Source organism: Puma concolor, chromosome D2 (genome assembly GCF_028749965.1).
Source record: "Puma concolor isolate L17-30 chromosome D2, mPumCon1.1.hap2, whole genome shotgun sequence".
Lineage (NCBI taxonomy): Eukaryota > Metazoa > Chordata > Mammalia > Carnivora > Felidae > Puma > Puma concolor.
Window position 1 is genome coordinate 54,430,109 of NC_141677.1, and position 26,103 is coordinate 54,456,211.

Consider the following 26,103-nt stretch of genomic DNA (forward strand, 5'->3'; position numbering starts at 1 on the left):
AAACACTTCTGCGTATATTTGTAATAATTTTATCTTCGTAATCGTTCTACGAGGATTATTGTCCCAGTTTTCCAGGTGAGGAAACCAAGCCACAGAGAAGTGGAACCGTAAACAGTGCCAGGACAGACAGGCTCATTTCGTTCAGCATTGACTTTCACAAACAAGGGAAAGGAGGCCGACGAGGAGATGTCCAAAGTCACAGCGTTGTGCCGTGACCGACCGGGTGAGCTCACAGGCTTCCAGACGTCTGCAACCCCTTGGCCCCATGTTCTCGAAGACAGGATTCCACCCGTTCATTTTGTTTATCCTGTCGACCCAAGTGAAACCTCTTCTGAGAGGCTGCTGTGCCGCATCGGGATCCAGCTGGATATTCCCGGTCCTCTCCCTGATCATTACCGGGGCAGGACTGAGCTGAAATATGACGGGGAGAGGATTACGGGTTTGGCTCTCAGATTTTGTGAAAACACACGGAAGTAGCACATTAATATTAGTCAAGGGCTGAATGGGCCTTTTTAAGGAGTCGAGATAAACTCTGGCAAAATCAGGTTGCCCTGAGAAGTATTCAATTTACCGTGGAGTCGCCCAAAAAAATTATAATTTTTCTTTCCTGTTAAGTTTATTTAGATAGTAAAAATCTGGAGTCTGTATCTCCTACGAAGCTGAACCCCTGAAGTTATGAGTTTGACCATACATATGGCAGGCCTGTGTTTTTCATTACATTCCCTTACTCGTCAGGTCTCACAGTTAGTCTGTGCTACACGTTTCTCTTGTGTTTTTCTTGAACTTCATGAACTCTGGCATTTCATTTCGGGGATGTATATCCAAGGGAAAAGCAGCCTTCCTTTGATCTTCCTTGGGACACCATTATGTTTAACCTAAGAAAGATTAGGGAGTTGCCATTCAACGCTAAACAAACACAAAACTCGGCTGCAAAGATGGCGGGTGCTTAATCTATTTACAACATCGACTCCATTATGAACTAATTCCATCCAAGCAGACTCTGAAAAGCATTCTTTGGAACGGGATTTTCATCTGCTTGAGGAGCCTACGTGCATGTGGTCCCCAGTCCTGAACGTATTGGCTGCACAAAGAAATCTATTTAGCATGAAATATTTAAACTGTAGAGGGTTTTTAAACTTTGAAATCATTGTCAGTGCTGGTTCCCCATTTGGCTGTCAGGTTGTACTTTCTCTGAACTGAACAGCAGTTTCTGGAAAGCACCCTTGCCTTCTCCTTGTATTTGTAATAACATCTGCTCAACAGTGGTGAAACAAGTCAGCTCCAGTCTTTGGACAAACAATCCTCTGAGCTGGGGTGAACTCAGAGGGGCAAAGAACTGCCACTTGGCCACAGCAGCTGGAAAACCAGACTGCTCAGCTCCCCTCCACTCCCTTTCCAAAATGGGCTCCAGAATTCAGCCCACCTTTTAAATAGCTCTTTAAAGCAACATGCAGGTCTAATTGTGATATGTGTGTGTGTGTGTGTGTGTGTGTGTGTGTGTGTGTGTGTCTATATATATATATATATATATATATGTATTTTTTCCCCCTCACCCTACAATGAGAAAGGAGGAACAAAACCAAAATCAAGTGTCAGCCTGTCAGGATTTTCAGTTCCCTGTCAACCCCAAGACATTGATGGAGATTTATTTTCCTAATGAAGGTTCCAACGGTAATGGTGGCACTTGCTAGAATCAGTTAGGACTAAGTGGTATTTAATTCACAGTGAAGCGACAATCTGACTGGACTGTGATTAGTTCCAGCTTTTAGCTATCATTTATAGGTCACCAGGCGGCTAACAACCTCAAATGAGGGACCATTATCTTTTGACAAGATGAAGCATTTTCGGGGGGGGGGGGGATGGGAGGAGGGGGTAGGGTGTTACCCAGAAAGCCAGCTTAATACTCTCTCTGGGAATTATTTCATTCCTAATGGAGCTTCACAGCCACTTACTCAAAGGAACCACACTAGTGCATTCCGGTTGCTCAAGGCAAAGGAGGAAAAGACTTTCCTTATAGCTGTTCACTTATCCACTCAGCAACTACAGGCAAACCTTGTCTTACTGAATGTCACTTGATTGCTCTTCACAAGGTATTGAGTTTTGCACAAATTGAAGGTTTGTTGCAGTTCTGTATCGAACATGTCTATTGGCACTGTTTTTCCAGCCGCCTCTGCTCACTTTGTGTCTCTGCACCACATTTTGCTAATTTAAAACAATTTCACTTTTATTCTATTTTTTATGGTGATCTGTGATCAGCGCTCTTTGATGTTACTATGATAACTGTTTTGGGGGCGCCATGAACTGCGCCCATGTGGGACAGCAAACTTAATCAGTAAACGTGTGTGTTCTGACTGCTCTACCGACTGGCTGTTCCCCCATCTCTCGCCCTCTCTCAGGCTTCCCTGTTCCCTGAGACACAACAATAATTTCAATTCCCTGAAGTTAGGCCAACTAATACCCCTATAGTTGCCTCCAAGTGAAAGGAGGAATGGCATGTCTCTCCTTTTAAATCAGCAGCTAGAAATGGTGATGCCCGGTGTGGAAGACCTGTTAAAAGCTGAGAGGGGCCAGAGGCTGGAGCCAGCTAGCCAAGCTGCAAACGCAAAGGAAAAGTTCTTGAAATTAAAAGTGCTACTCCAGTGAACACACGAAGGATAAGAAAGCAGAACAGCCTCATTGCTGATACGGAGAAAGGTCTAGCGGTCTGTATAGAAGATCCAACCAGCCACAACATTCCCTTAAGCTAAAGCCTAATCTGGAGCAAGGCCCTAACTTTCTTCAGTGTTGTAAAGGCTGAGGGAGGTGAGGAAGCTGCAGAAGAAACGTTTGAGGCCGGGTTGGCTCATGGTGTTTAAGCGAAGAAGCCGTCTCCGTAACATAAAAGTGAAGCAGCGAGTGCTGATGTAGAAGCTGCAGCAGGTTATCCTGAAGATCTAGCTAATGTAATTCGTGAAGGGGGCCACGCTAAATGACAGATTTGTCCGTATACTGGAAACAATCTTCTATTGGAAGAAGATGCCACCTAGGACTTTCGTAGCTACAGAGGTCAGTGCCTGGCTTCAAAGCTTCAAAGGAGAAGCTGACCCTCTTGTCAGGGGCTAATGCGGCTGGTGACTTTCAGTTGAAGCCACTGCCCATTTACTATACCCAAACTCGTAGAGCTCTTAAGAATTACGCTGAATTTTCCTGTGCTCTATAAATGGAACAACAAAGATGTTCGGTCAAGAACATCTGTTTACAACAGGGTTTACTGAATGGTTTATGTCTACTGTGGAGACCTACTGCTCAGGAAAAAGATCCCTTCAAAAATATCACTGCTCACTGACAGTACCCCTGATCACCCAACAGCTCTGATGGAAATGCATGAGATTAATGCTGTTTTCATAGCTGCTAAGACTACATCTGTTCCGCAGCCCATAAATCAAGGAGTCATTTCTGACTCTCCATTCTTATTATTTAGGTAATACATTTGGAAGGCTGTGGCTGCCACCGATAGTGATTTCTCTGATGGATCTGGGCAAAATAAATTGAAAAATTTCCAGAAAGAATTCACCATTCTAGATGCCATTAAGAATACTTGTGATTCATGGGGAGAGGTCAAGATTGCAACATTCACAGGCGTTTGGAAGAAGTTGACTCCAGCACCCAGGGATGACTTTGAGGGGCTCAGGACTGGCGTGGAGGAAGTAACTGCCGACGTGGCGGAAAGAGCAAGAGAACTGGAATCTGAAGGTGGAGCCTGAAGCTGGGACTGAATGGCTGCGATCTCATGGTGAAACTGTCTTGGATGAGAAGTTGCTTTTTAGGAAAGAGCAAAGAGAGCGATTTCTTGAGGTGGAATCTCCTGGTGAAGATGCTGTGAAGATTGTTTACGTGACGACAAAAGATTTAGACTATTGCATAAACTTGGTGATAAGGCAAAGGCAGAATGTGAGAGGACTGACTTCAGTTTTGGCAGAAGTTCTGGTGTGGGTAAAAGGCTATCAAACAGCATCGCATGCTACAGAGAAATCGTTCATGAAGGGAAGAGCACATCAATGCAGAAAACTTCGTTGTTGTCTTAATTTAAGAAAGTGCCACAGCCACCCAGCCTTCAGCAACCACCACCCTGAGCAGTGAGTGGCCACCAACATAGAGGCAAGAGCCTCCACCAGCAAGAAGATTAGGATTCTGAAAGGTCAGGTGACAGTTAGGATTTTTTTACCAAAGTTTAAAAAAAATTTTTTTTTTCAACGTTTATTTATTTTTGAGACAGAGAGAGACAGAGCATGAACAGGGGAGGGTCAGAGAGAGGGAGACACAGAATCTGAAACAGGCTCCACGCTCTGAGCTGTCAGCACAGAGCCCGACGCGGGGCTCGAACTCACGGACCGCGAGATCGTGACCTGAGCTGAAGTCGGCCGCTTAACTGACTGAGCCACCCAGGCGCCCCACCAAAGTTTTTTTTTTTTTTTTTTTTTTTAACGTTTATTTATTTATTATTTTTTTTTGGGGGGGACAGAAAGAGACAGAGCATGAATGGGGGAGGGGCAGAGAGAGAGGGACACACAGAATCGGAAACAGGCTCCAGGCTCCGAGCCATCAGCCCAGAGCCTGACGCGGGGCTCGAACTCACGGACCGCGAGATCGTGACCTGGCTGAAGTCGGACGCTTAACCGACGGCGCCACCCAGGCGCCCCAAGTTTTTTTTTTTTTAATTAAGGTATGTACATTATTTTTTTAGACATAATGCTACTGCACATTTAATACACTGCAGTATGGTGGAAACTTCACTTTTATACGCACTGGGAAACCAACAAAAGTCATTTGACTCGCTTTATTGCTACATTCACCAAATCTGCAATATCTCTGAGGTATGCCTGTATTCCTTGAGTGAGGCACTGTGGGAGGACATATTGGTGGGGTTCCCTGGAAGGAAAGCTAATATTCAACCTGCACGTATTGGTATGGTGGTTCTAGGCTTTTACTAGCCATTCTCCATTGTGACGGGGTAAAGCACCTGTTCTGATTGGCTGGTGTCAATGCCATACTGATTGTTAAATGTTCAAAATAACAACCTTGCCTGGAACAGTGGTCTTCTTTGGAGCCTATTTTTTTTTCTCCAAGACAATTCCATTTTAAATACATTTGTATCCTTTACATCATTAGAGTGTCTCCTAAATTAGATGAAAGCTTTGACCTTTTTTCTGTTCATCATAAGCAAGATGATGTGACATTGTAAAAAAGTAGTTTGGGTGTGGGTACAGTATAATTCCAAAGGGTTAGGAGGCTAGCCTGTGACTGTTCATGAGAGCTGTGATGACATCTGTCAACCCCATAACAGGGAGGGCCCATTGGTCGCCAGACGGGAGCAGAAACCACTGGAAGGACGCAGGTGTCCCTGCCATCACCCACACACCACTTCTACAAAACCACCCGAATTGGGGAGAACTGACTTGTTTTCCTACCTCCCAGCCTTGAGACCCCTACTTCCTTCTTTCTCGGCCTTGAGGAGGTAGCAGATAGTCTTAGATCTTGCTTTTCTCCTATTTGGTGAGTCTTAGAAGGAAAACAGTCGGCTTTTATCTGCTTTTGGGACTAGAACATCAGATTTTTACCCATCTGATGTAATACCGAACGTCCATGCATCGAGTGCCTACCAGGCCTCAGATATTGTAAAGGTACTTGACACACAGGATTTCATTTAGCCCTCACCTTAATCCAGTGAGGCGGGCACTATTGTTCCCAGGTTGCAGAGGAGTCTGAGGCATGACCAAGGATACAAATCCAGGCCTGCTGCTTCATGGCACCCTCTGTCCTAAAGGAGCTTACAGTTGGTTGTGAAAACGAGCCACACCTATAGAGCTATAAGGTGAAACAAAGTACGGCAATATTTGTCAAAGCTTGATCCCTTAGTTTTAGGTAACAAAATTGTTATGAACCTCCAATGTTGATTTACTTTTATAAATGACTTAAATATGCCCAAATCTAAATCTCGCGTAAACTCCTTATACTGCTAATATTTTGATGCCTCTCCTTATAGACACACATGTATTTGGGGGCTTATTTTATATTTGTATTGTGATTTTTTTTTTGTTTCTCACATATCAGCATTTTCCTATGTCAGTAACAAAATTTTAAAAGTTGATATGTTTTCATTTGTGCACCAATATAGGGATTGCACCATATATTCAACCATTCCCCTGTAGTTGGGCATTTAGGTTTCTGATTTGTGCCATTAGAAAGCCCACTGTAATGTGCCATTTTTGTACATGAACCTTTGGCTGTCTTTCTGATTATTTCCTTGGAGTTAATACTCAGGAGTGAAATTACCGGGTCAAAGGGCACAAACATTTTTAAGGCTTTTAAACATATCTCCAGGAAGGTTGTACTAATATGTTTGCATCTGATATCGAAGGATCACTTTGAGGCCTAGGAGGTGTAAGAAGTAAGTGGCATTTGAACAAGAACTTCAAGGGTGGGCACCGCTCCCACCAGTGCAGGTGGGTGGAGGCGTTTCGGGTGGGAGATACCATCGCCAGACTCAAGGGACAGAATACAAGGCGCCTGGGGGAAGGGTGAACATTCTGATTTAGTTAGTGCTCTGTCAGCCATTTTATGTATTGAGCACACTAGAATGTTAAAATTCTGAGAACATAAAATGCTCAAAATATGAAACAACTCGGCAATAATGTTAAGATAGTCACCACTGTGGTATAATGTTGTCTAAATGTGCAAAAGTATCACCATTATTGTACCATTTCTTGCTCCCCTTGGCTCTGTGTTTCGAATAGAACTATCTGACGATGTCACTGTGGTCTCAAATATTATCAGGACAATGTTCTAGAAGGCACGCTGTGTTTGGTGTTGGCATGGAGCCACACTGGGTCACTACTGTCATTCGTCACCTGACCATTCAGCCCTGTGCTCCCCTTGATAGCCTTCCCATGGTGGTATCATGTTGTGGTTAAGAGAAGTGAAGAAGAAACCAGACTGCCTGGGTTCCAATTCCAGCTCTACCATTGATTGTGTGGCCTTATGCAAAGTACTTAACCTTTGTGCCTCAATTTCTTCAACTGTAAAATGGAGTTGATATTATCTACCTTTATAGGATTATCTGGAGGATTAAATGAGTTACTAAACATAAAGCACGTGAAACAATGCTATGCACAGAGTGAGGACTTCTTTTTTTAATTAAAAATATTTTTTTTATGTTTTATCTATTTTTGAGAGCAATAGAGACAGAGCATGAGCAAGGGAGGAGCAGAGAGAGAGGGAGACACAGAATCCGAAGCAGGCTCCAGGCTCCGAGCTGTCAGCACAGAGCCCGACGCGGGGCTCGAACTCACGAACTGTGAGATCATGACATGCCGAAGTTGGACACGTAACCGACTAAGCCACCGAGGTGCCCCCAGAGTGAGTACTTTTGCTAACTGTTAGCTTTTGTGATTTATTATATTAGCCTCAGTTTGGCCCACTGGCTAGGATTTGGCAACACACATATATAAAAGGTTTACAGCCAAGTGGGATGCTGTGGCCTTCCATCTGCTGAGACCCAGAGGACTGGAAACTGCGTCCTTCCCAACTCAGCCCACAGCTACAATAAACAGCTATGTGTCAAAGGTGAAATGTTTTTATTTGAGTCCATCAGAGAGGTTGAATAGAGTCTCATGACATTCATCCGTATAAAATATCGTAACAATGGCTGCAGGCATAAATAAGAATTACTCTAGCTATGCTAAATATTTTATAACGCAGAGTCCTTTTTGTTGATTACAAATAAGCATATGAAGTTAAGGTGCAGAAATTTTTCCACTTTGATTTCAGCAGTTTCTAAAAATTGAATTATAAAATTAAGGACACGTAAAAATGATGCTTTTTTAAATGGAACCAGCCACCTTGAAAAATATCCTGAAAAACATGGTTAAAACTTTTTAATACTTCACAAGATAAGAAAATAAAAATGTTGCTTGTTGGCCTGACTTTCCAGGACCTAGACCCTCCGGGAACTGATGGCCTCGGTGAAGTAATGTGACAAGTCACGGCGATGTTGTCTCAGACACAAAATCACTCTTGGTTTTGGTCCGTAACAGAGACAGGATTCCCTCATTGCTGGATGACTTGAAAAGAAGCCTTTGCTTTCATTATGCATTTGGCCTCACAATCTTCATTGACAAATAGTTCTGAAAAGGAAACAAAAATGTTAAAAAATGTATATATTTTAAGTCAGGGCTTCTCAACATTGGCACTACCAACATTTAGAACTGCGTGATTCTTTATTGCTGGGGACTGTCCTGTGCATCACAAGATGTGCAGCTTTCCTGGCCTCTGTCTGCCTGATGCCAGGGGCACGCGGGCACCCCTAGGTGTGACAACCAAAATGCCTCCAGACATTGCCAAACATCCTCCTGAGGGCAAAATTTCCCCCAGTTGGGAACCACTTGTTTAAGTCAATAAAATCTAAATCAGTAAAAATAACTGAGGAGTTTTTTTTAAATGGTCAAGACAGATTGGACTACTTATAACTAGAAAATTGTGTGTGTGTGCATTAACAAACAGAAAGTATACTGGGAAAAAATAGAGACTTAAAATCTCTGCTGTTGGGGTTGTGACTATGCCACCCTACACAAAACCAGCTGTATTATTACTAATATGAATCAAAGTAAGGGTCTTTAAATGCCTGGACTATCCCTTCTCCACTTGGCAAAATGGGCTTAAATGCCCCCTCCTTGGTGAAACCATCCTCAGCAATGAGGTCCTATGATAATCTGTTCATATATCCATAATAGCTTGCCTTTCATAGTAATTGACTTGTTCCTATGTCTGCTTATCCTCAGGCCATGAACTGCTCATGGGCAGAAATCATGCCTTGGTCATCTTGACATCCCAATTCCTAGCCTATAGTAGATGTTCAATAAATTCCTTGAATGAAAGAATGGAGGTACTACTTCTAGGCACACTGGCAAACCTCCCATTTAGACTCCCATTTATGACTGAGGTGGTTAAGAAAACTTAAGGGACAGGTTATGTGATGCAGGCCTTAAAGAACAAATAAGAAAGTTTCGATAGACACGACACAGGCAAGCGAATAGCATTGGCAAAGGCATCCTGTCAGGTCAGGGCAATACCTGCTGGGGGTTGGGGGAACTAGCTAGTTTGAGTGAAGTTCAAGATTAGTGTAGACCTACAATGAGCCCATACTGGGGGGAATCTGTGAATGCTAGGATAAGGAGTTAGCTTACAGGATGGTTTGGACCAAGGAAGTGTGAAGGCAGGAAGATCAGTCAGAAATGCTGGCTATTGTCCTGGTACATACTGCTAAAGGTCTGAGGGGTTTCTCCTAGAATTCTTGAAACCAAAAGTTTTTTCTTCCAACCAGGAAGTTCTGCCTGTAATTATGAAACCCTAAGAATGTCATGCTTATCACAACACGCATTACTGCAAAATTTCCACATGTTGAAGGGCTGCGACACCACAACCACGAAGTAGGTCAGTCTGCTGAAGAGCAACCAAGGCCAGACCCAAGTTAGATGACAGACTGTGATTCACACACAAAACGCCAAGACGAGAGGCCAAGGACTCGCACCGGTAAGGAGTACAGGAGCACGGCCACGAAGAGCAGCAGGATCAGCAGGATCAGCAGGCCAATGATGACCCACTTAAATCGGCGCCACACGATGAACTTCATGGTCTTACACGGGTTGGTGAACCACAGGAAGGAGGTTTCTGGCCGGCTGCATTGCAAAGAAATGGTTTTACCTAGCCAGTTCAGGTGGGACAGGAATTTTACCTCAGAACCTAACACAGTTTAGAGAATAATTAATAAATAACATTTATAAAGTCAAGAAAAGATATTATTCCCCTTAGTTGGCTGAGAAAGATTCTTTAACATTTTATAGCCTCCTAAGATGCCGAAGATACTCTGCACTTTGGTTTTGTGGGAAGGGACAAGGGTTAAAATGAAGCCAGATCACCGGGCTCTTCCATCCCCCACCCCCATTAAGTACAAAATTAAGACAACAGTGAATCCAGTCCATTAAGTGCATTGGAAGGGGGGCTTTTCAGACTGCAGGTGTTTGGGGATCAGACGTTGTGAAGAACAAAGAGGGCCTCTCACTTTGGTGGGTCCAGCTTGGGGTTCATGTTGGGTTCATCCCGTCCCTTCCCGGCTGGCCTCTCGTCTGCCTCCTTCTCATTGAGGATTTCCAACGTCATCTCCACTTTCCCCTTCAGTAAAGCAGAACAGGTTAAACACATGACATCACGTTTCACAAATATTTTCACTTCAACCCAAGGAGTATTCCCTGAGCAATGATTTTTATTCTTGTAAAACAATCCTTAGATTGCCTTAAATTTTCCTCAAGAGATTTCATCGCATTTCCTCTTCCATGTGTTTCTGAACCGACTCCTTGTGGGAAACTGAGAGGAAAAGTTGCTTTCCCTCCCCGCAGTCCCTGCTTTTCATTCTCTGTACCCCATCATCTAATTCTCTCATAGCCATCTCCTTGCCTTCTCACACACTACCCTTCGTAACTTTATTTGGACCCAGATTAACCTAAATACTGCTAATACCAATATCTAATACTTCTTGAGCATTAACTGTAGGCTCCCAGAGAGTCTGCATGCTTCCTGCGTAACCATGGTAGCCCCACTGCTTGGAGCAGGGCTGACACTTCATGGGTACTCGATGCACACTAGCTGAATATATGAATGAATGAGTGAACGAATGAATGCTGCCTTCGTGTTTATACAGGTTCCTAAGTGATGCACTGGATACTGTTTAAGCCTTCTACGTGGATAATCTCATGTAAGGCTCACAGCAACCCTATACAGCAGGTACTGCTATTTCCTTCATGTGCACCCAAGGACACTGAAGCCGAAAGACGTCTAGTAAGTTGCCCACTTCTATGGCCAGGCTTGTAATGGGCTTTCTAGGACCCCAGAATGCCCACTTGGTCACGGCAGCCTAAGAACCCCCAACCCCAGCACTTGGTTAGGGGGTGGAGCCAAATGACTCCTATGCTAATGAGTCGGACAAAATGAGGTGTCTGCCTGCAGCAAGTTGCTACATCTCTCCAAGCCTGTTTTGGGGGCTTTTGTTTTTGTTTTACTTAGTTCAGCAATATTTTTTATTCTTTTGTTTGATAAAGAAAACTTAAAAAAATTTTTAACTGAAGTATAATTGACCTATAATATTATATCCAAGCCTGTTTTTTAAATCTACAATTTGGAGATAATGTCTAGAACGAAATGAGATTCTGTGTAAATTACTCTGTAGAAAACAGATAAGTGGTTTCCTGGGCCAGGGGTGGAGGGGATAGTAGGCTGCAAAGGGCACAAGGAAACTTCTGGAGCAGTGGGAATGTTCTGGATCCTTTGTTCTGGTGGTGGCTTCTTAAGTGTCTATATCAGTCAAAACACATGGAATTGTGCACTCTAAATGGGTGTGGTTGATTTTATGTAAATTATACCTCAAAGTTATTTTTAAAAACAAGATTTGAGCATAAAGCAGTCACTTAGCATGTTGTCTGGCTCATCATCAGTGATCTAAAATGTTAGCTGTTATAAGAATGACAATAATACATGATGAAATAGGTAGTTTTCGGTGACATGGCATGGTAACCCAGACTTCTGCTTCTCTACCACAATCTATCTTGAATTCTCCAAATTGTAAGTTATGGCCTTCTTGTTCAGTGGATGTCAGGGCTCCCTGCTTCTTCCACCCTTTTAAAATTTACTTTTTTTTAAACAAGAGTTTGAGTTTGAAGTTCCCTTTCCTGTACTGAATTGTACTGGAACTCTGGATAAATTAGCCTTCTCAGGGAAGGAGGGTCCTAAAGAAATACGGTGCAACCACTTGGGCTCTCAGCTTTTTACCATTCCAATCTCTCCACTTTCCACGCAACCCCAAACATACACTCACGGCATCTACCACCTTCTCTTGTAATCCCAGTACAAACCACTCCTGTAGCTTAAAGCCCCATCAGTGTAACACTTCTTTATCTGGAGTAAATCGATTGATAGAGGGCAAAGCCTGAATGATGAAAGAAATAAATGACCCCGAATTGGGAAATACTCATACAGCCATCACACGGGAGCCATCTTTATCCGCAAAGCATGGCCACCATCCTTTCATGGACTTCTGCTCAAACAGTGAGGCAGTTTTTGCTTTAAGGGGGTTCATGGCTTTGAGGTCTGGAACCATGTCCAAATTGCATTTCTCTGATGATTTTGCTGGAATGATGGTGTGGTGCAAATCAAGTTCCAGGAAACCTAGCCAAGGAAACAATTAAATCCACATAAGCTTCCACGGATCAGCCGTTGTTCACAAGTGAACACAATGTTCTTGTCGGAGGAGAGGCACACAATGATCTTGAGCAGGTGATGGGTGAGTTAGAGAAAGGGATCCTGGTAGACATTTAAAATTCCTTCCAGATAGGATGGAAAGTGGTAGAGAAATGTCTACCCACCACTCTGCATCTCACAGAGGTTGACACGGTTTAATTCTCAAAGATACAAACATAAACTGAGCTCTTCTACAAGCTCAAAATAATTAAACATCTATAGACTAGACTAGACTAGACTAGACTAGACATCCACTGAACGCAAATTTGAAATTTGCTCATAGTGGTCTCAAGCTGCCCTGAACAGAGGCACTGTGAGTGGTCAGGCTCCTTGTGCTGCTTTAGGAGTCATACCTTGCTGACAGGTGAACACTGAAGCTTTACCTTCAACTGAGTGGGGAGTGTAAATTGTTTGGGGGAAGGGCCAGAGAACCCCAGGGAAGGCAAAAGCCTGTATTTAAAGAGGGGGAGGAAAAAACAGAGCTGGCCAACCAGGCAGACCCCGGGCCTGGGAAAGTAGAAATCAGAAGAGCATTATGCACTGGGGGTGGGGGTGGGGAGCATGTGTGCCAAGAAAGGGAACATGGTGGTGGTGGGGGGGGGGTTGTTTAGTAAGTGCCTTTAACCACAGAGGAGGATGGACCTGGGGGAAGGAACAATGGCTGATGACATTAGGGAACCTCAGTAATCTTGGAGAGCAGCATGGAGGAGGGAGCCAATTCCGAGGTGCTGAGGAGGTACAGTGGGTAGTTTGGAAGTGGAGGCAGGGGTGTGGGATCCCCTTGTGAAGACAGGATTTGTGTCTTCATGGCAAGACAGGAGCTGGTGCAAGAGCCTCCTTAGGGGCCCTTGAGAGTAGATGGGGCCTGCAGAAAAGGGTGACGTTCACTGCAGGAAATTCTCGGAGGACCTGGGACAGAAGACAGGCAGCCCACACCACCCAGGGGACATCCAGGCAGTGAGTGTGCCCCAACCCTTAATTACCCACAGTATTGGAGATTTGAATAATTGACTCCAAATTTTAATTGATTTCACTAAATCAAAGTAAAATTTCTTAGAGAAAAGTATCCAAATGTAAGTCCTACCCAAATAGTCATCCAGAGAAAACTTGTCATTATCCCATATCTGAATGATCAGCCTGGGTGGGACCCGAAATTCAGTTTGGTCAATACTCCAGAAATGCTCCTAAAATGACAAGATAAACAGAAAAACCAAATGACACCACTGAACTCTGAAACCTTCCCTTTGGGCCCCTCGAGACCCCAGCATCAGGGCATGGGGCTTTTTCGCTCCTTTGCATCCCACCTCTAACACCCCTTTCCCTTGCCCTCACCCCTCTACCCCATGGTATGGAGGGCAGCCGGTCTCTCCCGGAAGTCTCAAGGCCACCAGCTGGGTGACAAAAAGGTTGCCCCAGGCAATCCCCAAACAGAAGGTTTCCTGCCTGCCATGTTCCTATCAGCGTGACTTCCTGCTGCCATTCCTGGGGTTTGGGGAGTGATTATTTCTGCTTCCCCACCCCGAGACCACTAGGCCAGCTCAGACTAACAGCCAGGCTGTCCGAAGCCAGCCCACAATATCACCCACTGGGGTGTCACATTTGCTCGGTGACCTTCTTCCCACCCCATGTGGGTATCTGAGCACATCATTTCACATGATGGTGAGGAGACTGGGACCCAGCTTTCTCCCTTTTCTCAGTGCAGGTTTAAAATGTCCTGACATTTTTGGCTTTTGACAATACTGCTGTTTGTTACACGCTGCGGTCAACCAAGACCCCCGGATTCCTCGTTCTAAAGCTGGGTGGAGGGAGGACTGGGTAAGGGTCCTCTAAGTTCTCACCTCTGGTCTCTGCCTCTGCCCAAACAATATTAGCCAACCACAATAACACCTCCACAGCCTAATCACACCTACGTAATGGGAATCCCCCAGTGATTCATGAATTCGAAGAAAAGATGGTTGGATTGTTTCTTGTTTTTCAGATGACATTCCATGAATGTTGCCCTTTGCAGGGCTCAGGGGGCCTGGCTCTGAGGGGCTAGGAAGCTCGTCCTGGCCCCACTGACTGTCCTGTGTGGGGTCAGGCTCCAGGTGACACTCAGGGCGCTGAGGGGTCCAGCAGTAGATGTGGGTAAGTAAGAAAGGCCTACTTAACCCTAAGTCCCTCCCCTTCTCGCCAGTCTGCCTCACCATCTGGAAGTGTGCAGGATTTGACATCTGGTTGAACTAGTAGGTCTCTGGACAGTGCCCTTTGAAGGCATTTCTCTCACTAGGCACAGAAAAACGCTCCCCACAGTGTCAGCACTGAGCAGGGCCAGCAGAGGGACGGGTCTGGTTATATGGGACATGATGCAGATGCATTTTGATCAGGTGTGGGGAGAGAAGGTGAGCAGGCAGAACTAGGAAAAGTTTATAGAATGTGGGGGACAGGAATGGGACAGGGGACCCATAAAAGACATCTGTTATTATTGCCTGCCCAGACCTCAGGCCTCCTTTTTGGAGGAAAAAAAAAAGCATCCAGATTTTCCTTGGGGACTGACCTCCAGTTTGGGAAGAACTAACTCCATTCCTAACCCCAGAACCAGTCAGAGCACTGCATCCCCAGGCCACATTGGTTGGTTCAGGGATGGGAACGTGACCCCAAACAGGCAGAGGCACTGAGGCCCAATTCCAGAACTCTGGTTGGTGCCATTGGGGATTAGTTCTTCTCTTTCTGCTGAGGTTTCTGGGAGGGCAGGAGGTGGCTGGGGCTGCTGGCAGCCATCTTGCCTCCACCAGAGAAGGAGGGCCACAGGAGAGGACAGAGAGAGAGGGGTGGAGAAAGTGAGAACAATTTCTAAAGACATCAGTTCAACTTGGGATCCAGGCATTCCTAAGCCAGCCATCCCTGGACGTTTTAGTAATGTGAACCAATAAATCAGTTTTTTGGTATAAGCCAGTTTGAGTTGAGTTCTGTAACTAGAGTCTTATCAACCACGAGGGCCCTGAACCCTCAGGGAAGTGCTTCTGAGGGAGGTAAAACAGATGCTGAGTTTTAATAAAGAAGGTAAAAGGAAAATTTCACCTACTTAAAATTTTTTTAATGTTTATTTACTTTGAGAGAGAGAGACAGCAGAGAGTAAGCGGGGGAGGGGTAGAGAGGGAGACAGAATCTGAAGCAGGCTCCAGGCTCTGAGCTGTCAGCACAGAGCCTTCCACGGGTCCCAAACCCACGAACTGTGAGATCATGACCTGAGCCAAAGTCGGATGCTTAACTGACTGAGCCTCCCAGGCACCCCTAAATTTCACCTACTTTAATATTTCACCTGTTTGGTTAACGAGTCAAACAGTTCTGCTTATCGTGGGAAGAAATCAGTCTCCCTGTGATATAAAAACACACTTAGGTGGTTGCCTATATTAATACAAGACCCCCGGATCTACCCTTTACTAGATCTTTCACCCTGCTGCCAACATGTTTGGGAAGGACCGTTGTGTTCCAGATACTTCCTAATTGCACAAATAGCTGTCCTAGCTTTGTGAGCCTGGGCAAGTATCTGCACCTCTGTGGGTCCCAGGTTCCCCGTCTGTATCACGAGAGAGCTGGACCCATGACCCCTAAGGGGCTGAGCAGCTCCTACATGCCCTGTATCTGTCCATGACACCCACTTCCCATGTGCCTATTTCAGAACTCACTTTTTTAGCAATGATACAGAGTTGTTCAGCTGGGAGGTAGTCAAACGGGAAAACAAATCTCCAGTTAAAATTCCCTTCACCATCCAAGGACCTGTAATGGACATCTGTTTTCTGTTTGTTTTCTTCACTGCCAGGAATCCAGCTGAAAAGCAGAAGCAAACAGACTTAGCTTCACGGGATTGACAGGTAATCTAGCCACAAAACTGTGCAGTGATTAAGGAAGTGAAGGGCAGAAGAAATTAATGCACTTTTCTTGGGTGGGTTCCAGTTATCTGCAGAGCTGGGGGTGATTTATTAAGGGGAGGCGCTCTGTTGCATCCAACACAGGTTGTAGCCAAATAAAATATAATTCCCCTAAAACCAAAAGCAGGAAACCCTTTAGACTTCAGTTAACAGGGATAAGGTGACATTTTCTGGAAAATATCAACAACTTCTATTTTGGGAACGCTGAGGCTTGCTGGCTATGCTGCTGGTCTTTATAACTATAACTCATCAGTGTCTGTCATCACTGCTGATAGGCTTAACGAATATGAGTTAGTTCAAAATTTTAGCATTTCCTCTTCCATATTTCATTTAAGCAAACAAAACAGGCATGACTCAAGTAATCTTACAACTTCCTTTTTTTATTATTCTTAAATGCCCTATGATCACATTAACGAGACTAGCAAGGGAGACGTAAGCCAAGTTATTTCCATCTGCATATCTACGAAAATTCACTTCCATAAACAATTTAACATCTTAACTTTTGACATCGGAAAAGTTTCCTTTGCCTTATGGCTGGCATGTAGTAGGTCCAGTGAAGGAATAAATGAATGAATGAATAAAGGAATGAATGAACACACGAGGGAGGAAACTGTTGTCATATCTGCCGGCTGTTGGGAGGGTGTGTGTTTTAGGAACCATGGGAATGCTGGAGGTTAGCCTGGTAAAGGGGTAGAATGCATGGTTCTGCAGGCTGACGGCACCTAGAATCACAGTGGAATCGACTGTGCAGTTTTTAAAAAATACTGATGCCTGGACCCCACAGATAGAGATTCTCAGTAGGAGGCAGGCCTGGCTATGAAATCTGCCACTTCACGTTCTGGGCTTCATCTCGCATCTGTAAAATGTGGTTAACAATCTGTGCTCCCTTCACTTGGTCGACATGGGGACAGAAGGAAAGATCATGGCTTAGAAGGGCCAGAACGGGAAGAGGGATATCCTTAACTGTGTTACGGATCATCTGCTGTGAACCAGTACTAATTAGCATGCCTTGTTTTATTCTTCCCAACAATTGCATAACTATCTCCATTTTTACAGATGAGAAAACTGAGGTTCAGAGAGAATAGATAACTTCCACAAGGTCATACGGCCAGCAACAGACAGAATTAAGTCTTAATTAAGAATTATGAAGCCTTTGTTGGTCTGACTCCAAAGTCCAGGCCTGTCACTCTGCCTCAAAGGACCATGGAGACTAGAAGGTCACGTAAGGTCACGTGCTAACATTAGATCCTATTATTAGTAGTGGTATTACTAATATCATTCAACTACAATAGTTGTAGTTTTTGCTAGTTAATTAACTGACTAGCTAGATGAGTTGAAAGATTCCTCTTTTTCACTTTTAAGATTTTAAATTAACTTGCTGAACAGAGTCCACACTCTTTGGCTAGGATGTCAATGGCTTCGCTTCCTGATAACATCCTGAAAGTGCTCCCGTCTTCCTTCCCCAGACCGCTTACCCTCTGAAGCTCTTCCTGCTCTTTTTTTTCCTGAATCTTTTCACATTTAGTTTTAAAAAAAAATTTTTTTTAACGTTTATTTATTTTTGAGACAGAGAGAGACAGAGCATGAACGGGGGAGGGGCAGAGAGAGAGGGAGACACAGAATCTGAAACAGGCGCCAGGCTCGGAGCTGTCAGCACAGAGGCCCACGCGGGGCTCGAACTCACGGACTGTGAGATCATGACCTGAGCCAAAGTCGGACGCTTAACCGACGGAGCCACCCAGGCGCCCCTCACATTTAGTTTTATTTTATTTTATTTATTTTTTTTTTTAATTTTTTTTTCAACGTTTTTTATTTATTTTTGGGACAGAGAGAGACAGAGCATGAACGGGGGAGGGGCAGAGAGAGAGGGAGACACAGAATCGGAAACAGGCTCCAGGCTCCGAGCCATCAGCCCAGAGCCTGACGCGGGGCTTGAACTCACGGACCGCGAGATCGTGACCTGGCTGAAGTCGGACGCTTAACCGCCTGCGCCACCCAGGCGCCCCTCACATTTAGTTTTAAATAGGAATATTTTCACATTTTTTACTTTAAAACAAGTTGAACTACTCCATGTATTTGTGTGCATATGCGTATAACTTTGTGTGTAACACCCACATGTGCACGGTGCTAGGCATGCTATTTACACATAATTCATCTTTTCACATATAGTATTTGGATTTTAATTGCAAATAGGACATGGTACTTTTGGTTGTGCTTTTATTCTTTGATTAGAAGAGTTTTCTCTCAGTCCAGTATTACCTGAGTTTGTTTCCGTGATTTGAGAAAACAATGCTTATGAGAGTCAAATAAATTTGCATATATATAATTAGCTAGGATTAGTTTTCCTTGGGGAATGGTAATAAGTTTCTGAAATGAGAAAGAATAATGAAGAACTTGATGAAACATTCCTTGTTTACAGTGAGCCCAAATGATAGTAATTATGTCTTCAACAAAGTTTTGACTGAGGGCCACTTGGGATCCACTTGGGATAACAAAGGGAAACTTTGTTATCACTTTATGAATGCATTAAATTTCAACAAATCTTATCTTTCACATATCAAAGAACCAAACCTGGTCTATGTGGAATAGTAGTAATACTAGCTAACTTACACAGTGTGATAGTTCATTTTTTGTGTCAGTGTGACTGGTCACAGGGTGCCCAGATTAAACGTTATTCTGAGTGTGTCTGTGAGGGTGTTTCTGCATGAGGTAGAATCTGAATTGGTGGACTCGGTGAAGTAGATTTCCCTCCCCCGTGTGGGTGGGTCTTGTGCAATCTGTTGAGGGCCTGAAGAGAGCAAAAGGCAGAGGAAGGACTCATCCTAAACTATACCACGGGCTTTGCTGGGTCTCCAGCTTATGGATGGCAGAATCACTTCTTAGCCTCCATTATCATGTACGCCAATTCCTAATGATAAATCCCTCTCTCTCTGCCTCCCCCTCCTCCCTCTATACACACACACACTCACTCTCTCTTGCTCTCTACTTGTTCCGTTTCTCTGGAGAACCCTAAGACACCCAGTGTTTACTATCTGCCAGACACTGTCCTAAATGCTTTGAATAACTCAATGTTCTGAATATCCCAGAGCAGTGGGTTCTATCATTATCTGCCTTTTACGATGGGAAACAGTGAGTTTACTAACTTGCCCAGCTGGTAGGAAAAGTACCAGGATTTCAATCCAGGTAGTTTGGCTCGAGTCTGGCATTTTGATCATCTATGCCATTTTGTACTCAACATCTTTGATCCAGGGCATAACATGAAACTAACATCAACATGGACTATTTGGAATTGAATGATACGAGTAACAGAATAATGAACAGCTATGACATTTCACATGTTAGATGCAGGCATCCCATAAATGCTGGTAGAATCAATGATTTTTTTTGGAAATATGCTAATGTTTCCTCTTTCCCATGGACTTTAGCTGCTGGTAGTAAAATATATACAAAGTGAAATTTAACAAGCCTTACTTGTGTTTCTAGGGCTAGTTACTCAAGGTATCAAAAAGGAATAAAAATGAACTGACTAAAAAGAATGACTAAAGAGCTGACTAAAAGAATGACTAAAAGGAAATAATAAGTCGGCTTAATAAACTTAACCCATTTTCTTAAAAGAGAAATGTAGAACTGCTTATCAGTTCCTATAGTTTACTAGATTGCTCATAACCAAGATCCACAGAGATTCCTCTTCTCTTTCTGTTCTCTCTCCCTTTGTCCTGCTGGCGTTTCCTGAGCAGATTGCATTAATGGAATAGAAGAACTTCAAATAACCAAGGATCCTAGAATGGACACCTTTCATAATGATGACTCATGAAGGAGAGCATCTGTTTCGTTCCTTGAGTCTGTCAGAGGCAAACTAGCATGCTAAACTTACCCTTTGACATAGATGTCACTCATTTCCTCTCCTGTGATGCTTTTTTCATCCAAGAGAACATCCTTGGTGTTCCAGATGATCACACGCAGGTAGTACCTGAAAGGAGCACATTTTGAAGGTGATTTTGCACCCAGACCCCAGTCCGATAGAGCAGGGTCTCACGGTTACTTACTTTTTGGCTTTCCGGGGGGTGATGTTGAAAGGAGGGCCTGGTGGTCCCAAACTCTTGGGGAAAACATCCACCCACATCTGAAGTTTCCCCTAAATCATTTAAAAATGAAAAGAGAAACTAAGTTATATGATGAGTGGTGAAGCCTATAGCTTTCTTTCATGTCTTCTAGGTGAAACTGTTTCTTTGGGCCTGCTAACTATTAGTCCACATGGAAGGCAAAAAGAGTAGAGTAGGAGAGCGAACCAAGAGAAATCATCTATCTTCAGTGGCAGTTAGGGTACCCACTTCCCACTCTCACCAGAAACCTCTGATGACTGCATGCGCCCACTCTATCATCGTCTGAGTGTTCCCTGGTTAATGAAGGGGCTTCATATCACTAACACCTCCCCCCCCCACCCCAAACATGCTCACATACCCTCTTACAATGACTTAAAGTTGAGTCCCTCACTCAGAACTCTATTCGTCACATTGCCTACTTGCTATCCCAGTTTTGTAACATCCAAGGGTTTCTCCACTTACCTCCGGATAGAAAATCAAAATAATGTAAAATGGTATTTAATTTGTTAAAGAAGGACTTGCAACGTGGCACGTTCAGAGTAAAGACCCAAACAACGACAAGAACATTACTGTTCCCCAAAGTTGAGGACTCCCTGCTATTGGCTGGCTAGTGCCCACCACCTGGGAGGAGGCTCGCAAGAAGGGGGAGGCTGAAAGCCCAACTGACCCTTGTGGTGCCATCTTGGTGAGGTCCCGAGCAGGTCTTCCCCTGCCACAGACCAGGTCCATCTATCTGACTAGAATGTTCTTCCAGATGGGCTAGGGGTGCCATTAACAAACTATATCAACCCCATGAAGCAACTGAAATTTCACAAACTGATTTCAGATGTTTTGTTGACTCTGCCTTCAGACTGGTCTATAAGAAGTTTACCAAGGAAACTAGATTGGCTTCCTAATACGCTATGATCAAAATGACTTAACTGGAACTCTTAAAGAGGATATATTTTCCTACAATCCTGGCTCTCTTCTAACTAACCTCTAGGGTTCAAGGTTCTATAATACATCAAGCATGATGCAGAACATGAGGCATTTGGGTGTCTCCTAAGACCCAGCTAGGGATTGAGGGAGGGGTGTAGGGGAGATGTGGATTTTATTTGTAATTACAAATTTGTAATTTCTTAAGACTTTATTTAAGGTGTGGGAGGAGAGAGAAGAGGAGGAATGGGCTCTTTGGGGGAAGGAATAATAAGAAAAGGAAGAAATGAAAATGTAGAACAGAATAAAAGCAAGGAGTGAGTGACAAACTAGTAAGCCCAGGGCACCTGCGGCCACTTTTTATAGATAAGCTTGTCCACAGTTGTGTGGGGTCAACATGATTTGCATCCATTAGATTAATATTTCTTAGTGTGATTTCCTGGCCACCTGCATTAGAACCCCTCCAGGTACTTGTTAAAACTCAGATTCCAGCCACCCCAGACCTACTGAATCCAAATCTCCCAGGCACATCCCAGGAGGCTTCCTTGTAACAAGCTTCCACCCGGATCATTCTGTCATTTGCCACGTCTCTCCTGGTTTCTCTGGAAACTGTTCCCCAGATGCTGGAAACTAATTCTCCCCCATCATTATGCATGTGGTCCTGTGATGAGCCATCTTGTGCACTGAGCCCAGCTTCCTCCCTGGCAATTTGGTCTCAGAGAGTACCGCCTCACCCAGGTAGGGCCAAGTACAGTGCTTCCCCAGACCCCACCTGCTTGGCTGCAGCTGAGTAGTCCAGTGGTGGAGAGTTGGGCCAAGTTGGGGCAACCAATCCCTTCCACATTTGGAAGTAGATTGGGGCTACATTATAACATGAAAACCTTAGAAACTCTTTACAATATTCCGATTCATAGGAAGGGGATCACAGGAAGTGTGTAGAACAACAGAAACTCAGAGAGAAACAGTAAGAGACAGGGGGAGATCCTGAGCCGTAGTCACCCTCCTGTCTGGATTTAGTGAGCTACCTGGAAATTCTGACAATTTATTTCCCCTTTGGGATAAAGCTAATCTGAGTTGCCCTTCTATTTCTTGTGTATCTAAAAGTGTCCGAAAGAGATAAAAGAGGCAAATCTGTGTCAGCTGTTGCCACTGCGTTTGGGATGTGGAGGATGGGTCTTCAGACAGAGCGTTCTTTTACCTGGGAAATGTTCGGCTGGAAGGTGCTATGCAAAGTCCTCGTTTCCACGTGCTCAGGGACCAGTCCCTGAGTCCTGAGGATGTGAAGGGCAAGACGCTCGTCAGGGGCCCCCAGGTGCTGGTGCAGAATTTTGTTGGCCTCTGGAATAGAAAGTGGCATTGAAACAGTTGCCCTGAGGGGCATGTATCCCTTCCAACCAGACTCTGCAAACTGGACAGGCAGGGCCAGTGTGCGAACTTTTGATTTGTGAAGGAGTCATTGATAGTAATAGCTCTTGACCATGGGCCCTACCCCAACCAGTCTCACACCTGACCTGTGGGCTGCCAACACCAAAGGGGCCAGAACATACCAGAATGTGTAAGTAAGAGCAGCCTGTATCTACTTTTCTGGCAGAGGCTCACAGCCAGATTCTGTTTCCCAGCCTCCCTTGCAGTTAGGTGTGGACACACAACCTAGTTTGGCTAGAATGTAACACAGGTAGAAGTGACACGTGTGTCACTTCTAGATGGGACACAATAAAGCCCTCTCGTGAAAGATACTCTATGTGCTGTTGCCTTTTGGATGCAGAAGAAACAGCAACCTTAGGTGCCCGCGTTGAAGAATGGCAGAGCTGCAAAACGCCAAGGGCTTGTTGCCTATCGGAATACCTGTTGCGAATTTCTGAGAAGTAAACTTCTATTGTGTTAAGCCGCCGACATTTGGAAGTTTAATTGTTATAGCAGCTAGCATTACTGTGGCATTTTAAAAACAGCTCTCAAATTCTCTGACACTTCTCCCATGAGAGGTTGGGTCTATGTCCTCTTCCTTTGAGTCTGGAGACATATCTGACCACTGAAGTGTGGAGAAAGAATGCTGTGCGACTTCTCAGGCTGGGCATACAAGGCCACGTGACTTGTGGTTGGTCCACTTGGGATGCTTGCTTTGAGGGAAGCCATCTGCCCTGGAACGAGCATGGGTATCTAGAGATTGCCCTTCTGGAAAGGCCTGAGTAGGTGCTCTGATCCTTAGCCCCAGTCAAGAGCCAGCATCAACTGCCAGCCATGTGTGCGAGCCATCTTGGACATCCAGCTCCGTGGAGCCGGGATGCCTGTCGCCTGGCCCCTCCCCCGACATCTGACAGCAGCCAAGCACATGAGGTACTCAGATGAGAACTGCCCAGTGGGTGAGCCCGTCCTGACCTGCAAAACTGGGAGCAAAACAAAATGGACATTTTTCAGCTGCTAAGTTTTGGGGTGATTTGTTAGGTAACAATAGTAATTGGAATGATCGTTGTGACTGAGACCGTTTTGGGGGGAGTTGTTTGATTATCTGGGGGTACTCTTAACTATGAGGCCACATTGCTTGCCAGTTAATTCCTTATCCCTTTTGCAGAAGTCCTCTTCAAATGGGAAGACAAAGCATAGTTTCTTGCAATGTCAGGAATAAACAGTGCAGGATCAGGAAGGCACCTTCACCCCCGTGTGTTTTTATTCAGCCTTCTCTGGGTATCCTGTGCACCCTTCAAGGCAAGCTCCACTGCCACCCCCTCTGGGAAGCCCTCCCTCCCTGCAACACCGTGAATAATGCCACAGCTCTTATGCTCTATTAAGCTTATTTCAGGCTTTGTCATAGCGCAGCTAGCTGGCTATGTGTCAGGACCGATTGTATTATAAATTACTGCTGGAGAAAGAGCAAGACCCCAAGCTCAGACGTGAGCCAGATGTGAACTCAGAAGAGTCCTCAAACAAATCCCCTGCATCCCCGAGCCTTCTCAGAGAAGGGCTGGAAGAATGATGGAATAAGCCTGGAAGAGAAATTCTTGCACTACCATCTGAGCACTTTTGAGCTAAATTATGAGCTAATTATGCACTACATAGAAATTAGTTAATTACTAGAACTTTGTGTTCAAAGCTCCAGTGGCTATGACCTAAAAAGGTCAAGTGAAACCTAAGACAGACAAGAAAATGTGTACACTTTGACACTTGACAAGACAGCAAAACCCTGCTATAATGGGGCTTTTGTTAGATAGTCATGTGTGCGGAGTCTCCTGTGGTATAATTAGGGCACTGCTCTGCCCATCCCCCTCCCAAAGCAGACCCAGCAAAGTTGCTATACTTTGTAACCAGCTTGCAGCCTATGGTTTTGCACTTACCAAATTCATCCAAACTATAGTCTCGACCTCCATATCTGATTCTACTTCCATCTTCGGAAAGGATGGGTGGTGGGAAACCTTTGAATCTGGCTACATTTTGAAGCAACTGTGTTGGTCTCAACTGATCTCGCCAGGTATTTACTCCAGAACTGTGAATAACAGTCCACACTCAGAGTTATCACGGGGCAGAGAGGTTCTTCTTGGATTCATACACATATACTCCTATTTATTCTTACAGGCGTCCCCATGTAGTGACGGAGCAGGGAATGGGCTCTACCCTTTGGCTTTTGCCTAGAAATCTATTTCAGAGACCTAAAATCCACAATTACTTTGGCCCCGGCCAGTTAATCCTTTTTCTCCCCCCTCGGTTTCCTCCTCCATCAAAATGAGGGGTTTGACTGCAATCACTGTAATCGTAATAGGCAAGCTCATAAACCAGAAAACGCAAGCTGTATCTCATTAGATACCATAGAAAACACTTAGGGAAAGAGGGACATCACAAAATTGATCGGGGGGTGGGGTGGGCGTTGCCCTGGACTTGGGCAATGCTGTGGCCCTATTCTCCCGAAGATAGTCCAGTTATTAAAAACAGTATATATCTGAGTCAGAGTGGTTCAGTGAAGTCAGGCACAGAAGTAGGGACCCAAGGCTTCCCCAGGTATTGGCGTTAGATGGGACAAATTGTCTACTTTTATGGCCAGGACAACTTACACACAGTATTGTTCAGGTATGCCGCAGTGGGACCCAAACCGGGAAAGGAATCGATTTTCCAGATCGATAATTGTTTCTCCCACCTTTTCGTCACGGGTAAAAGTGTCGTAATCGTAGACAGAAATTTTCAGATCTTTTTCTTGAGGTAAGTAGCAGCTGAGCTCATACATTCTAAATAAGCAAATGCAATGTTAGAATCTCCATGATTCTATCCAGACCTCTCAAAAACAAAACAAACAAACAAATAAACAAAAACAAACAAACAAAAAAAACCCCAGGGCTCTGGGGCACCTGGGTGGCTCAGTCTGTTAAGCAACCTACTGTTGAGTCTGGCTCAGATCATGATCTCACAGTTCATGGGATCAAGCCCCGTGTCAGGCTCTGTACTGACAGTATGGAGCCTGCTTGGGATTCTCTTCCTGTCTCTCTCTGCCCCTCTCCCACGCGTGCTCACATACACACGCTCTCTCACTCTCATAATAAATTAGTTAATTAACCCCCCACCCCCAAATCAAGGCTTTCTGCAGAGAGTCCCCAGGCGGTGACTGTGGCTGCTGGAGGAGGACATGGTGACTGGGACAGCCAGGTGGGTGGCAGTGGGTAGGAGCACTTGAGAAGCAGTACGTGTTAGAAGTAAGAATAATGCAAGGTTACATGCTTGCTTAGGGGGAGAGCTTGGGTTTAAATACATATGTCTGAACCCTAACCCTGCTGCTTACTAGCTGTGGGACCCTAGGCCAGTTACTTGACCTCTCTGTGCTCAGTTTTCTCATCTGTAAAACAGCGACAGCAATACCTACCATCCCATGT

The 26,103-nt window shown here is 44.6% G+C and overlaps 1 protein-coding gene and 1 long non-coding RNA gene across 6 annotated transcripts in view; one reads left to right on the top strand and one right to left on the bottom strand.

Annotated features, from left to right (window-relative positions):
- The first annotated feature begins 4,685 nt into the window (after positions 1–4,685).
- On the top strand, positions 4,686–9,836 carry LOC147576083 (uncharacterized). Its single transcript, XR_015241742.1, has 2 exons — positions 4,686–7,395; positions 9,359–9,836. It is a non-coding gene; the product is annotated as an uncharacterized LOC147576083 (long non-coding RNA).
- MYOF (myoferlin) overlaps positions 7,597–26,103 on the bottom strand; it is a 154,034-nt gene continuing 135,527 nt past the window's right edge. For 4 of the 5 annotated variants that reach the window (XM_086680387.1, XM_086680389.1, XM_086680386.1 and 1 more), the window contains 11 exons: positions 25,294–25,464; positions 24,583–24,731; positions 22,452–22,591; positions 20,282–20,370; positions 20,110–20,205; positions 15,993–16,134; positions 13,409–13,508; positions 12,062–12,252; positions 10,097–10,206; positions 9,566–9,713; positions 7,597–8,162 (listed from right to left, as the gene is read on the bottom strand). In XM_086680387.1, the coding sequence (XP_086536513.1) occupies positions 8,124–8,162; positions 9,566–9,713; positions 10,097–10,206; positions 12,062–12,252; positions 13,409–13,508; positions 15,993–16,134; positions 20,110–20,205; positions 20,282–20,370; positions 22,452–22,591; positions 24,583–24,731; positions 25,294–25,464 (1,375 nt within the window). In that variant the 3' untranslated portion in view covers positions 7,597–8,123. Of the gene's footprint in view, positions 8,163–9,565; positions 9,714–10,096; positions 10,207–12,061; positions 12,253–13,408; positions 13,509–15,992; positions 16,135–20,109; positions 20,206–20,281; positions 20,371–22,451; positions 22,592–24,582; positions 24,732–25,293; positions 25,465–26,103 lie in introns of those variants that run through there. The other variant, XR_015241740.1, reaches the window with a different exon arrangement.